At 33.9% G+C, this 16,058-nt stretch overlaps 2 protein-coding genes across 3 annotated transcripts; both read left to right on the plus strand.

The window, feature by feature from the left end:
• Nucleotides 1–6,017: 6,017 nt before the first annotated feature.
• Nucleotides 6,018–10,615, plus strand: LOC145597303 (polyadenylate-binding protein-interacting protein 11-like). 2 transcript variants are annotated; one of them, XM_081653438.1, is made up of 11 exons: nucleotides 6,018–6,397; nucleotides 6,507–6,886; nucleotides 7,007–7,114; nucleotides 7,192–7,236; nucleotides 7,404–7,476; nucleotides 7,569–7,681; nucleotides 7,795–7,854; nucleotides 7,944–7,991; nucleotides 8,081–8,149; nucleotides 9,978–10,039; nucleotides 10,140–10,615. In XM_081653438.1, the coding sequence occupies exons 2-11, from the start codon at nucleotides 6,572–6,574 to the stop codon at nucleotides 10,195–10,197; spliced, it is 951 nt and encodes a 316-aa protein (XP_081509564.1). In that variant the 5' UTR covers nucleotides 6,018–6,397; nucleotides 6,507–6,571; the 3' UTR covers nucleotides 10,198–10,615. The 2 variants fall into 2 exon arrangements, with proteins under 2 accessions (XP_081509564.1, XP_081509563.1); XM_081653437.1 differs by having other exon boundaries at nucleotides 6,022–6,397; nucleotides 7,004–7,114.
• A 2,075-nt stretch (nucleotides 10,616–12,690) lies between these two features.
• Nucleotides 12,691–13,311, plus strand: LOC145599233 (uncharacterized). The gene has a single exon (XM_081655636.1). The coding sequence runs from the start codon at nucleotides 12,691–12,693 to the stop codon at nucleotides 13,309–13,311; it is 621 nt and encodes a 206-aa protein (XP_081511762.1).
• Nucleotides 13,312–16,058: the final 2,747 nt, after the last annotated feature.

Below are 16,058 nucleotides of genomic sequence, written 5' to 3' on the forward strand. Positions count from 1 at the left end.
AACTCTAAAAGAGTTTGTATAAATATAAAAATAAAAATAAAAAAGAAAAAAAAATAAAAAAGAAAAAAAAAGGGGGATATGAATGATATTTATGTAAAACAATATACTGTGCATATGCCCTTTTCAAGCAAACCTCGTTTCCTCTTTTTAGAATGTAATAGAAATAGGAGTATATATTACTCCAACATAAATTAAGCAAAATTCAACAACAATCGAATTATCGAAGTAGGAGATAAAAATTTGAGTTTTTTTTTTTTTTTTTTTGGGTATATGGTAAATTATATGCGGAGTACAATGGTTAAAACGAGCCTAAGAAACATCAGTGATAGCACAAGAAACTAACGTAGCATCTAATTCTACTTCTATGGCATGTGAACAATCAACTGCCTGTGTGTGAGGATACGCACATAGTAGACCCTTTCATGAACACAAATATGTTAGTGAATACAAATTTGTACCAAATATGATATAACTATTCCGGCTTTGGTTGTAGTTTGTTGAATGAATTTGTTCGATTTTTTTTACAATTCCATATATACGCATAAGGAAATTGATGACATCAAATGTTATGTTTGATATGTAATAATATTACAATTACTCGTGTTAAGTAGTGTTACTCCGTTAGTGTATATACGATATATTTGTACCTAATGTGCATTATTTTAAGCAAATAAAATGATAAATGCTTATCTCAACGTTGTGTAGATCAAAATGCCAATTATCGCATCATGGTGAATCACTACACTAACCTAAAAGATGATCCACACTACCCTTGGTGCAGCTTACATCAAGAGGTTGCCTTCGTGATAAACACGACGCTAGCGTTTGTGTGCACTCGCATACTACCAAACTGAAACTCAAAATACTTGCTCCCATGACAAACACTTACCAACACGCATTAACCTATCTATCACTAACACATGTTATTTCATGCTCTTAATTCTTTATTATTGATTCATGATATGACAATTCCAAAATGTTATTAGTTAATCTTATATTATAAACTAGTATTTTCATGTATGAGGGAATGAAGAACAATACATTTCCTTCATTATGTTTTCAGTGGCGAATTTAATGCTTAATTCTTGAGATGATTATAATGATAACTTTTAAAGTGATCATGAAAGGGAAATATTGTAAAGTGTATGTAATTGTGTCATTATGTTTGGGAGTCCCTAACTTGACTTTTTTTGTCCCCCTTTTTCCTTATGCTTACGCATCATGAGTTTTCATCAACTTCTAAAGTTTTGCTATCAGGACATTATAAAAGTATGATATTTCAATAATTGCTTCATTATGGTTGTTGCTAGTAGTGAACTCTTAACATAGGTTGCAGATATGTTGTCATTGATCTGCACATCATCACTATCAGGAGTGCTAGCTTATTACTCTAATGATATACATTGGTAGCTTATTAGTCTGATGATATACATTGGTAGCTTTTTACTCTGATGATATACATTGGTGCATCGACAACGCTTTGGTGTTTGTGCTATGTATCTTTTCCCTGTTGTATTTTCTTTATTGGCCCACATTTGTATTTGGCTATATGTTTTTATCGATTTCTGGATTCGATACTCAAAATCCATAACCCTACATCTCACTCTTACAGTGCCTTGTTTCCGGCTTGCTAGGCTCCCCAATGAGCCTAGCCTTGCGTGGCCTGCAACTTATCTAGTCGGTCACTATAATTGTTGGTGTGCAAGCTACTCCAGATGCATCTACGATTTTATTTTTCCGATAACCTTTTCTTTCTTCGTTCTTTTGATCATTAGTGTACGTAGTTATTTTATAAATGATCAACTATTATATAATACAAATATCATACAATTTAAATTATTAGTATATTTATATTGGGTGGATGTAGTGTTAATGCTACATGATACATCATCTACGATAAGGAATCTAGTAGCCGAGTCATTGGTTACTTAACATAATTATACATACAATTTCAAATAATATATAATATATAATTTATGCACATAAATTGCACATATATTGTGAAGGGCTTGAATGAAAGAATACGTTTATCTGCGCTTTTAGTTTTATAAACTCGACTTCTATTTTTCAACTGTCCTGGATCCTGTACAATATGGGATTCGATATATACGGCATTACTACTAAACGTGTTGTATACTCTCCTGGATCATGTACAATATGGGATTTGATATATACGTCATTACTACCAAACGTGCTGCATTGGAACGTAAATTCGTTCTGTTTAGTCTTTTTGGTGCTTTGGTTAGACCCCTGCAATTAAACTGATGTTTATATTTTCATATCTTGTTCTTTTATTATATTTTCATTGCTTATACATTCACTAATTGTGCATACCATAAATCATCTCTTACTTTTTGCCGCATCGGGAGCTGGGATGGTAACCGTTTATTTGGGATACAAATTTCATTTATGCAATATAAATCCCTGTGGCCAAATTTTTTATTTTTTTTAATTGTAGGCATGAGTTTTCTAGCTTACATTACTACTGCAGTTTAAACTTATTTGAACTATAGGTCACTTTAGTTTCAACGACACTAATATGATTTCTCTTCTTGTAAAAAATAGAAATAATTATGCTCCTATTGCTATTAAAATGCTAGTTTTGAAGGTATTAATTGTTTTAAGAAACCTATCTCGTTGTTGAAGTGTTGAAGTCAATTTATTCTTCAAATTACAATTACTTGTTCATCAGTAAATTATTTATAGTATAGTGGTTTAAATATAGTTCCCATGCTTTGAAGTTTCATGGGTATTCGAATTGAGTTTCCTAAGAGTTGAAATTAAAGTGGGTCTTAACATGTCAATTCCTAAATTCTAACTGCTTGCCTGCTTGGTGTACCTTAGTTATGGTCCTTAAATGTTCATATTTTTTTTTGAAGGGCCTTAAATGTTCATATTAAATCCTTGTTGTTTAAAGGTCGGTGCCATGCACGGTAATTTTCACTATTTATTATTAGTTTTTTTTTTCGACAAGAAGAATGGGAGTTTTATTAATTGCTCAAGGCTTCAAAGATTACAGCATCCGAAACACAATCCGACACTTCTTCCATCCAAACTCTTATATCCTCAAACATAACACTACTTTGAGCAAGCCTATGAGCTACCCCATTCTCTTTACTACCAACATGAGAAGAAGCAAAACTACTACAAGAATCAGCTAGCTTAAGAATATCACTAACAATTAGACCAAATCTGGAATTCTGAATTTGTTAAGTGCTGATGGAGCTTCAAGTTATCAGTTTCCAAAATAAACCTTCGAAAGCCAGCTTCAATGGAAATTTTGAGTAAATTAATGTCTAGTAGCAAGCGCTTCTCCAATATCCACTTCGAACTCCTCCTTTAGTCTCCAACTTGTAGACAGTAGCACATTACCCAAATAATCCCTGGCCACGCCACCAAGGCCAGTTGTTTTGTCACTGAAACAGGCAACATCAGAGTTGATCTTGCAAACGCTAGCAGGGGGCAACATCAGAGTTGATCTTGCAAATAACATCACTATTTATTATTAGTTTACCACTATTTTTAAGTACAAAAATTTATATCTAACTGGAAAATTTATAATTACAAAATAAAAATAAATTATATCATACTTAAGAAAATCGTTGGAGTATTATGCACGACTAATGACAAATAGTTATGGATTATGTCACAAAATCATAGATAGGAAAGTATTATTGCATAGTATGAAAATAATTATATAATTTCCAAGGATAAGATGATAAGTTGTATTCGTATTAGAGAAGCTTGGAATATAATTTTCAAAGTAATGTTAAATAGGGCAGTTAAAAAAAAGAAAAAAAAATCATCCTTGCATTTAGACGAAAAAAAATTTGATAAGAAAGTGACACATGAACAATGATAAATTAATAATATCAGCGGTTGTTACTTTAGTATTATTTATTTATTATTCAATAGATTGAAAGTACTAATTAAAACCAAGTTTATAAAAAAAATTGAAGTCTATGTTCGATTGATAGTATAATAATTGCTCCATGGAGATGTACAAATCCTTGAAATTGACAATACTACATTATAATGTAGTGTTCATACAAGATTGAAATGTTGAACATCAAGTTATAGCAACAAGTGTATAATAAAGTTGGGCTAGTGAGAGTGAGGGATAGCTCATGGTTAGAGCTTCTCTCCCGATTCCAGGAGATCCTAGGATCGATTCTCACCCCCGTCTTTGTGGCTCTCTAAATACCAAAAAAAATAAAGTTGGGCTAGTGGAACACCAAAAAAAATTGGGCTAGTTGGGACTAAAAGGGGCCAAGATTTATTACCGGTCCATGTTGATAAATTGTTGTGCAAATGGTTTAGTTTGAGGTCCAATCCAATTAAAAAGGATGAGTGTATTTTTTTTTTTTTTTTTTTTTTTTGAGTGTATAGTAAAGTCACTTAACGACAAAAATAGTGGGTGAATGACTGTAGGAGTACAGGGGCAGAGAAAGCTGCATTGTCCACCTGCAGCTGTGCATGCCACAACCAAGCAAGTACCATCAGGGCATGAGGTGTGTGTGTGTGTGTGTAAGGGTGCGGTACTGCGGTGCACTATTGCAGTAGGCAATCGCAATAGGCCACGCCCAAGTGTACCGCCACCTAGTGAAGTTATTAAAGTATTATTCACGAGTTGGTTAACCAAACTCTTCCATATTCCATTCATTCCTACACCGCTTTGGTACTACCCTCCTACCCATTTATTTTGTGTGCATTCAACATTTACATGTATCGCAATATCAGTTTTCAAAAAAAAATAAAATGTATCGCAATATCACATACGGAGTACATTACATATACATTGATCCAACAAAACTATATCATTGCCATAGCACATGGTTGCACCAATTTCATGTACGTAAGAACTCACAATTCTTAGTAAATACGTTAAAGATTATTATATTGTCATCAGTTAATAATCTAATATGCTCATAAAAGAAAATAATATACGGAGTACATTAAAAATCACTCCCTCAATTCCTGAAAGAGGGTTACTTTGTCATTTTAGGCGTTTTCCTTTAAGGATTACATTTCAATTAATATTTTTACACATTTTTCCTTGTACATATATATTTTTCATGCTACTATTCTCGTTTATCAAACCATTTACATTCTCCCAATGCAAGTATTTCTATTTACAAAGATATTTACATGCTCTCTATATAAAGCTTCCTATTTTCAAAGTTAATTTAATGCTATCCTATTTTTCTTATTAACAGTGAAAAACCACCAAACGTAACCTTTTTTCGAGAATAGAGAGAGTTTGTTGTTTGGTTAATACTCGTTTGGATACACTAAAGACTATTTTGCACATTATGGGGGAAACCACCTATTGTGTAAAGTAATCTATCCACCTGTACCTAGGTAATTCAAATTTCCTAAGAATTGTAATTTCTGTAATGCCAACCAAACAAACTAATAAAGCAATTTCTTAATAACTCAATCCAATACTCCATATCAAATAAAGAATCTGAGTTTTACGAAGTAGTTAAATTGGAGTAAATTCTGTAACAAGCAATATAACTGTGTATTATTTGAATTATGCAAAATCGAATGATTATTTCTCACAAGCTGACTACTTCAATTATAAATGAGAAAATTCAAGTTTATATTCTAGATAAACAATTGGTGTTTTATATCATAAGTAAATGCGTAATTTTTGTACATATAGGTATATGGTTTTAAAATTTACCCTTAATAAACGAGATATGTTTGTCAAGGTTCACAATAAAATCCAAGAATCGTAATTGAAAAACATCTCCTTCCCATAAACTTTATTAAGGTAATACTAAAGTGAAACCACTCCCAATTACACCAATTATCACTTGATAATCAAGCAATTTAATTATATCATCTCTAAAATCTAGATCATATATTAGCATGGGACATTATGGCATGCATCATCCTATTCATCCATTATTCTCTCTCACCCTCCAAAACCCACTCCATCACATCCACCAATCAAATCCAACCACATGTCACCTTTAGACTTGGCACCCCTTTTTCTCATATTTCCAATACGTCAAAAATTCATGAGAAATTTTTATTTTTAAATATCAATCATAATAATAACACAAAAAATAAAAAAAGTGAGTAGGTTCTGAAAAAGGAAGCGATTTTCGCCATTTTTGGAAGGATTTGTAGCAGACTCAAACTTGATCTTCTGCTCCCCTTTCACCTTATGATCCAACACGACAAAATTTTCTCTCCCCTCTAATTTTAATTCAATACTTTCTCATTTAATGCCCTAATTTTTCTTTCATAAAAATAGAAATTCCCCTATTTTTTTTTTCTTAATCTTTCCCCCCTTTTAGAAGAATCTCGAGGTGGGGGTTAGGTTTCAAATAAATCAATCACTCTTTGGTAGTTCATTCGATCATTCAAACTTCCATAAACCCAGGTAATACCCTTTTCTCTAATTTCTTTATACAATCAAATCTTTATTTTTTTTAAAATATTCAGTTAAATAATCTATAGTTTCTTATATGGTTTTATATTGATTGAATTAGGTAGGCGGATTTTTCAAAGGAGAGAGAAAAAAAGAGAGTTGTTGAGAGCTTAGGAAGAACAAGAAATGGCAGTGGTTGAAAATGGTGTTAAGGGTGATTTGGGTGTTGAAAACGGGTCATCAATGAATCGGACCTCCAACAACAACCCCAACAACACCAATAACAATGAAAATCATAACAGAGAAATGAGAGAATTGGAGGAAATGTTATCAAAATTAAACCCATGTGCTCAAGAATTTGTTCCGCCATCTCTTCTCTGTAATCAGCATCAGTTTCCCCCTCAATTTCCTCGATCTTTTGTTCCAAATTTTGGTCCTCCCAATATGGATGATCCGTTTCGAATCTTCCCCAATCCTCAGAATAATCTTAATCTGAGAAAGGTTCGATTTTTTTTTTCTTTTATTTGTTGTTGTGAATTTTTAACTGTTTATTGAATCTATTGTTGTGTTGTGTGTGATAAGATTGTCATTTATTGAAATGGGTTTTTTTGGGTGTAGAAGAAGACTAATTATGGTCAAGGAAAGCGTAGGCCGAATAATCGAACTGGTATGGCACAAAGGGAAGAAGTTATTAGGAGGACTGTTTATGTATCTGATATTGATCAACAGGTATTCTATCATTTTCATTGAAAGAAGAAATTAAATCTTTTTTGTATTTTCTAAATTATATCTGGGTTTTCTGGTAGGTGACTGAAGAGCAGCTGGCTGGTCTTTTCATCAACTATGGGCAGGTATTTGATTTCATGGACTCGAATTCTATCAGTATTTTTTTGCAGTATTTGCTTTTGATTTTGTTAAAAGTAAAATATTCTATGAGCAGTAGTTTTTCTTTGTGTTTTTGTTGAATATTGTCATTAGTTCTGAGTAGTGTTGTATCTCTTGTATCACACTCTTTTAGGTGGTCGATTGCCGTGTTTGTGGTGACCCGAATTCTGTGCTTCGTTTCGCTTTTGTTGAGTTCACAGATGAGGGTAAAGCATTGAATATATCCTTATTGTAATTTAAAATCAAGACTTTTATATTCTTTAAGCTAAACAAATCAACTTGTTTTGTGGCACTGCAGATGGTGCACAGGCTGCATTGAGTTTGTCTGGTACCATGCTTGGCTTTTATCCGATCAAAGTTCTGCCTTCTAAGACTGCTATTGCTCCTGTAAACCCCACTTTTTTGCCCCAGGTGAGTGCCACCGCCACCATCACCATCACCATCACATTCTTATTGCTTTTAGGCTTATTGTTTTGTTTCTCCATTTTAACATATTATACTTGCTTGGGTAATTTTGACTCCAGAACGATGATGAGCGTGAAATGTGTGCAAGAACTGTTTACTGCACCAATATCGATAAGAAGGTGCCTTTACTTTTACTTGCAGTTGTTTTTTTGTCGTTCATTGTCAAAATTTGTATGCTGGTTTAATGTATGTTACTCTGGTTGTGTAGGTTTCACAGACTGAAATCAAAGTATTTTTCGAGACAATTTGTGGAGAGGTTTGTGGCTTAGGCTTGCTTGGAAATCTACTGTATTACTTTCTTTTTGTTTAGGGTCTTTATTGAATTGCAAATCTTGTTTGTTTCAGGTTCGTCGCTTAAGGATGCTTGGAGATCATCACCATTCTACTCGTATATGTTTTGTTGAGTTTGAGATAGTAAGTATTTTCATTTTCCATTCTTTTTGGTTCCTTTTTTTTTTTTTTTTTTAACAAATGTTGTTCCTTGATTCTGCTCTCTGTTTAAACTTGAACACCTACAAATATTGTTTCCTGAAGTTCGTGATCATCATTTCTAACAATGTTCACCTAGTTGGTTTGTTGATATCTTAGTTCTCCCAAAATTTCACTATGGAAGTTGTAAGACTTCAAGGTTTCATTGCTTGATTAAAATAACTTAGCATTGACTGAGAAAGTGTAGTTCTAGACCTTATTTTTGTTTATTTTTCTTTAATTTTGATTTTTAATTTTATTGATAAGGTAATATATCCTTTTAGGGTCCAACATTGTACATTGATGAATAAGAAGTCAAATTATGTACATCAATATAACCGTACACTTTTGTTTTTGAGGCGTCTGTGGGAATTAGTTAATGCATTAAAAGTCTTATTGGTATATACCTTTATTAAAAGGTAGCCTGCTCAATGTAATTTTTGATCCCAATTAACAATGTATTTATCCTCTAATATAACTGACCTTCAGTCAGTTAAAATGTTGTGTTCCTGAATCATGTTTGCAACCAAAGCTAATTGAGTATTTATACACTAAGGAAGTGTATTTCAAAAAAAAAAAAACCATATATATATGGAAGTGAAATAATCTTATTGTAGGATGAAACATGTCTTTTCACCTTTCTGCGGGAGCTTTTCACTGTGGGATTATTTTTAACTCCTGCTCTTCTTCTTTTTCTTTTTTTCTTTTTTTCTTTTTTTTTTTTTAAAATTTTTTTTAAAAGGGTTTGATATGGTGATAAAGGTGTTGAATGCATTATATGTGCTTAGCTTATAGTGGAAATTGTAGCACAATCACCACTGACATTGTTGTTTGAAAGTAATAAGTCGAAGTATCTAAAAGGCACGGAGCTGTAAATCACTAAATTGCATGATGATGAATGTTGGGATGCAATTTAGGTGGTCCTGCAGTACTATGGCTGCAATTTTATGATTGATGTTTTGGCTAATGCCCTTAATCCTTCTTTGTCCACCAATGTAACTCTCATGCAGCTCAAATTTGGAACTTTTTTTTTCTTTTCTTGTGGCACTTGCTGTCAGCATACTTCCTAAAATTTTGAATTATCAAAAATATCGACGTTTACTTGCTATCAAATACATCTGTTCCCTTTTGGTTAGATTAGTGTTTCTAGAGTGTGACTTTTGGGTGCTTAAAATTTTTCTTCAACAGAGTAGAGTATATTTTAAAATTTTTATTTCATGTTTCTGTGGTTGTCTGTCCTGCAACTTGCAACAGTTGGAGAGTATTGTACTTCTAATCTCTATGATAGAGGAATTTCTGAAAGTCTCCATCTGTGTTGTACTGTCTTTCTAGTTGAACTATTGGCTAATATAGGCAGAAGTTTGTAGGCGTGTATATATGTTGTGCAGCAGAAGGCACAAGGGCATTGTCTGTGGCCTGTGGGACAGTGGGAGCATGCTTACTTTGGCATAAATCTGTTTTGCTTACCAATTTCATGAACTCCGTCACCTTATTAATGCTGCCACCGATGTATTAGGGGTAGTGGGTGATGTGGTATAGCTGCCTTTTGACTTCTAAGCGAATAGAAAATAATTCAGCACGTATTAGTCTCTGATTTGATCAAGTATCAACCTAGTAACCTAGTTGATGAACCAAAAAATAGTTATTTTAAATCATCAGCCTACTGAATGAAGAGAAAATTGAAGAAAACAGGGTATATAAAGATCATAGTGAAGATTCAATGGAGAATTTTTAAAGCATGTTACTGATGAGCATTACCATTTGACCTCTTCAGGCTGAAAGTGCTATAGCAGCTCTGAATTGCAGTGGTGTGGTCTTGGGAACTTCTGCTATAAGGTCAGATACCATATACCAGACTTCGGTGCATTTATATGAATACCCACGTATTTCACTACAGCTCTTTATGTGTTGTTTTTGGTGGATTGTATTTGTACAGGGTTAGTCCATCCAAGACACCAGTCCGCCCTCGTGCTCCCAGAAAACCTATGCACTGATTCATCTTTGCTCTTTTGAGGAACAGGAGTACTTTTTGTATATTTTGGACATAGATGACTATGTAAAGATGCTATACTCCTACTTGGTGTTTATGCCTATCTGAGCCTGAATTATTCTTATCAGGAAGTATCGTATTTCATTTTGGGTCTACGTAATGGCATAGAGTTGGATGGAACTTTGAGGATCTTGCAAGGTTGTATATGATGCACGGCTGAATGAAGGTGCAGCTGTTTTTGACTTGACAATTCTACTTATAACTTAACTATGACTACCCGTTGTGGTAGCAGTTATTGAGTTTTTTTTTTTTTAAATGTTCCCTATCAGCTATTATGAGTTTCAAGCTCATGTTTACGTTATCTATGTCATCCTGGATTCTTGAATTGCAATGAATTTGACACATCTGCCATTTATTTGCTATTACCTGCCTAACTTGTAATCTGTTGTATGCGTATGACTGTATCTGCCATTGGAATTCTACATGTACTATTTGTATACAGGATGGAACATGAACTATGTTTCCAACTTTCCATGTAAATATCATTCATTTGCTTATGCAGACTTATTTGGGGCTTTGAGGAGGTCTTATTACTCCTCACTCTGCCTCTTGTCATATCAAGATGAGAACGTTTGCTCAAAGAGTGGATTTAAGAGTCCACTCATATCCTCCTTATTCCTTAGGGTGTGCCTTACTAGTTACTACCTAAAATTGTTCTAGAGTGTTTCTACCCAGATTTGTTTACATTATCAGACCTCTCTGGGATGCTGATGGTCTGATGTCTGTTACTCTTAAGCGAGTCACTCTAGGTTATGAATCATGATACTTGATTCATACGGAGTTACTAGTAGAAAGATTATCCATAGAGGGTCTGAAAAGTCCGTTGGAAACCCACCACAGGCTGAATATTTTGGAAAGAGGGTCATAAGGCAGTTTTTGCAAGTGTTTAGGCATGGACCAACAAGGTGAGGACATGCGAAGGCTCATATAGGTTGCATGTAAAACTTATTAACGTATTATGTAGATTTGTTATTGTTTCTGAGACCTGAAATTTGGTGATATTATCCTTACACTTCACTGTGAAAATAGAGCTTGGGTTTTGGAAATTACCAAACTGTCATCTGTCCCCTGAGGGGATACAGGAAGCTTCTAGCAACTGATACCTTTTGGTAGTTATTACATCATATTAATGGAGTTACTTGAGTAACAGACTGTCATTAAGCAGTATCTGTCTCAAACACTGCGCTGGCAGTAATTAGTAAAAGTAGGGCAGCCTGTGCAAGATACCAAATATGTTAAAGAGTAAAAAAGTGGGATGCTATATGCTTTTGTTGATTTTTCCTTTTCTTCTTTACAAAAATCTAAAGGGAACTACCGGGCGTCGGGTGGATTTAAAGTCGGGAACCACCCTCGAGTAGTCGAGTCCATGTATAACATTTTGATTTATTTTGGTAGGAAAAAAATGTGAAGGAATTTTAAACTCTATGTACCGTGTTGGACTAAACCTATTTTTTAATTTTTTTTTTATTTTTTTTTTTGTATATGAGTGTGGTGTTATTTGTACGGACAGTTATTAGAGGTTCTATGTCAATATATTAGTATTTCTTTTCTTATTAAGTTGCATACTTTTGTTAACACCTTTTGAGCTGCCAGATACTATATTAGTCATCTGCATTAGGAATGTGGTTATAAGGTGGATTATGGCTTAAAGTAAGAGGATTTTGAGGGCATTTTATTCTATTTTGTAGATTTTGATGATTCTTTAATAAGAAGTGCATGTATTAGTGGAGTTAACAACCACTAATATAAACCTTTTTAGCTGCAAACTGCAGTTAATTGCTGCATAATACTCCACTTACTTTAAAAGGATAGTGATACTTTGGGATTGGGAATATTGTTTGTTTTTAAAAGCAGCGGGAAATAAAAAGTCTTATTCCTTGGTATAGAATATAGACATAGCCTTTGTTAAAGGGAAAGTGAAGGTTATGATGAGGTTTAGTGGACCACTTCAATGAGTCTTGGGTGTGTTTTTTACCATCTTTCTTTGGCTTAGCCTTTGGATGTTGGAGACACTATCAGATTCAGACCACTGCTTACACTGGCTTATTTATATGTGCTCGTAGCGTGATGTCTAATTACTCTTAGATCTCGGTATTCTTGTTATAAGATGAATCGCTTTTTGTTTGTTCTCTTATCATTTGTTAGTCAAAAGATTAGTAAAGATTGAGGTGAGGGGACCAGAGGAACATAAATTTAATACTTCACTATTTTAGAATATAGTCGTGGGTTTGTGGCATTGCCCGGGTTTAAAACTAGTTTTTTTATAAGTTATAAATCAATAATTTGCCGACCAAAACCAACCCCCCTGCATTTATACCAGAATCCCACTAGATCAGCATAACTGCATTGCTGAAATTAAGGGGATGACTGGAAAATGCTTTCTCTGTCAAAAAAGCCTCTTATAGTTGGAACAAACCAGTAGTTAGTACTAGTCATCATGGGAAATTGCTTGTTTGGTGGCATGGGAGGTGCGGAGGAGGCTGAGACCATCCAAGTTGTCACTGCAAATGGCGGTATTATGGAATTCCATGGCCCTATAACAGTAGGCTTTATCTTGGAGGAATTTCCTTGCCACGCCATTTTCAAGAGTGATGATCTCTTCTGGAAGCCATTGTTAAACAATGAAGAGCTTCATCCTGGAGTTTCGTACTTGCTTCTTCCGCTTCATACGAGTAAAGAATATAAAGATGAGTTTGATGTTAAGGTAGGGCATGTTAGATCCAAGAGTATACCTACAGGTACAACAGGAGGGAATGCAGGTTATAGGATGTCCTTTGATAGTAGGAGTACAACTCAAAGCAATGTTCTCAAGAGATCAAATACTGATGTCTTTTCGAGGTACAACAATAAAGGAGGAGCAAAGGAAGGAGTTTGGAAGGTGAAGCTGGTGATTACTCCAGAGCAGTTGGTGGAGATACTGTCACAAGAAGTGCGAACTGAGGAGTTGATTGAGAGTGTCAGAACCGTAGCAAAATGTGGTTGCAATGGGGCCGCCTCTACCGGGTTTTCAGATCAATGGAGTGTAGCCAGTAGCAGGGCTTCCTCAAAGAAAGATTAGTATCCGAGAAACTTAGTTTACTCCGTAATCTCTTATTAAACTTTTTATTTTTCTTTGGGGGAAGAGGGGTGGGAACAAAGAAAAGAGCATAGCTGCTGATTTTGCTTGTGCTACTAACAAGATTTCTGTCTGTATAGTTTCTGGAAGAGTCCTTTAAGAGATGCTGAATTCTGCCTTCGCAGACATTTGAATGTGCAAGTGTTCTGATTTATGCAATGAATTCCTTTAGCTAATATGATTATATCTAATGAGTTTTATGTTCATGTAATTTGTGTTTCTGCTTGTTATTGAAAGTTCTGCCTCTAAAATTTATGCCCCCTTCTCTGTACTGTGATTAATCACCCATGGAAGAGCCGCGAATCTAGCATAAATCTAGATTAAATTATTCAGGTGTATTTATGGTGATTGTTCTTTGCTACACATGTAGTGTTTTGCAAATTTCATTAGCATAGCCAATCTAGTCAGTGATCAGGTGGCATCAAAGTCACCATCTCGGATGTCCTACAAAACAACTTGGATCGAGTCTCGGATGCATCATTTCTCTGTATAGGGTCTAACAACGACTATGCATTGAGGTCTAATCGGATTTGTGTCTGGTTGTTGAGGTTCGATGAGTGGTCCAAGATGGTCCTGATCCGAAGGCTGATAATATACCTAGCCAACCTATCCACCCAAAAAAAAAAAAAAATCTGCAATAAAGGCTAAAGTAAATTTCCTGTCATTGTAGGGCTGGGTGAAGGGTGTTGGGCAAGCTAAGGCTTCTTTGGTTGCAATTTAGCTTTCTTCCTGAAATTAGGGCCTTTACTTTAATGCTCTTTATGTTAGATAGGCATGAAAATTGCATGGGGAAATCATTGGCTGCTGTCTTCTTTGTTCCTCTTTTTGCTTGCTTTGCCTTGATGATGTCTACCTCATTCTCATTAGCTTGCCTTCTCTTTTTTCCCTTTTTACTTTCTTTTACAGTTTCTGTTAGGTCAGTTTCATTGTCATCTGTATTATTTGCAAGTCCATCAAGAAAGAGCATTGTCATTGGGGCGGCAAGGCCGGCAACAATTCAATTTATTGTGCTCAAATATCACATTAGGTGAATTAGACGTTTAGAGTTGACACAAGTTATCTTAACCTAAATTGAACCTAATGATCAGAGTTTGACATGAGATAAATTAAGCTGGATTAAAGTTGACGTATTCAACTCGATAGTTACCGACTTTAACTTGTTCATTGTATTAATTATTTCCAAAAGAATATACTAGTAGTATTTCTTTTGTTAGAGAGCATGATCAAGCTTTTCTCTTCTCAATTTTCATGTGAAAAAGAACATGTATGCAGTGGCGGATCCAGGATTTTTAAGGTGCTGGGTCACTGTCACCTATATCGATCATCACTCATCGACCGCATACCGGAGGTAGATCAATTTTGTGATAGACGATGAGTTTGTAGAGGAGGATGCTTGGGACTAAAGAAACTTGTTATATCATATGTTTTTTATGAAAATTAAGTCACAATTTCAATTTAATTACAAAATCCAATATTGTCAAAAATAGATTAATTCAATCTTTTTGCAACTTATCTATTCTACCCAAGTGGTTTTAGAATATTATAGCCAATTAAGTCACAATACCCAATTTAAACAAACATAATATATACAACACAAATTAGAAAAACCACTTAATGTAATGTCTCAACAACACAAAATATAACAACATTGAAGGATAATCAAATTAATCACATGATAATCAAATATCATAAGTTCATTATCATTTCAAAAGGAAAACCAAAAAAAAAAAATATTCTATTTCTAGCTAATGCTACTACAATGAATTAAATGAAAAAAGAAGGAAAAAATTGAAATAATCACATGAAAATCAATAAATCACATAACCATAACATAGGAAGGAAAAAAAAAAAAACAAAAAGATAAAAGGAATTCCAAAAAAAAAAAAAAAAAACAAAAACAAAAAAACAAAAAGATAAAAGGAATACAAAAATTACAAGTAATAAGGCTCGAACTCAAGACTTGTGTGGCTATAGGGCCTTGCTAATTGGGCTTTGTCCCAATCCCTCCAACCACTAAGCTACAAGATTGTATTGCTAACTTATAACCAAAAATAATGCTTATATCTTATTTTCCAATAGGTGCCATTTAAATTTTTTTTTTTTTTTTTTTTTTTTTTTTTTCTGCTAGGTCACGTGACCTAGCAGGACCAAGGCTAGATCTGCCACTGCATGTATGAATTTGAAATAAACTTAACAATGTTTGAGACTACACTTTCAAAGACTAAAGAAATCATCCATCTTCAAAGTATGTGGAAAAACAATTTTATCAAACATCACGAGTTTCCTACTAGTCTACTACCCTAACTCCCTAAGATATGGATCGAAATGCTTATGGGTGAACAAGGTAAGATTAGTGTGAAAAGTGTGAATATACATCTAACACAACACCTGTCTATTTATTGTTGAATTGACTTTTGTTTGACCAATTAGTTATACTTAGAATTGATTGTTTAGGTTTGCTACAAGTACTAATTATTTGCAAAGATATTTGGTATTGTAAATTTACATGGTGGTAATTATCAACAATATGCATAATAACTACACACCAATAAAAGGGGCTATTAAACAAAATTTTACTGAACATGTGTTTACATATTAAAAGGATAAAAGTCAAAGTCAATATTAGTTGTTGCAAAATTTAGTGTTTTTTTTTATTTTTTTTAAGAACAAAATCCATTACTCATTTAAAG

The sequence above is a fragment of the Chenopodium album genome, chromosome 20, assembly GCF_948465745.1.
Source record: "Chenopodium album chromosome 20, dcCheAlbu1.1, whole genome shotgun sequence".
NCBI lineage: Eukaryota > Viridiplantae > Streptophyta > Magnoliopsida > Caryophyllales > Amaranthaceae > Chenopodium > Chenopodium album.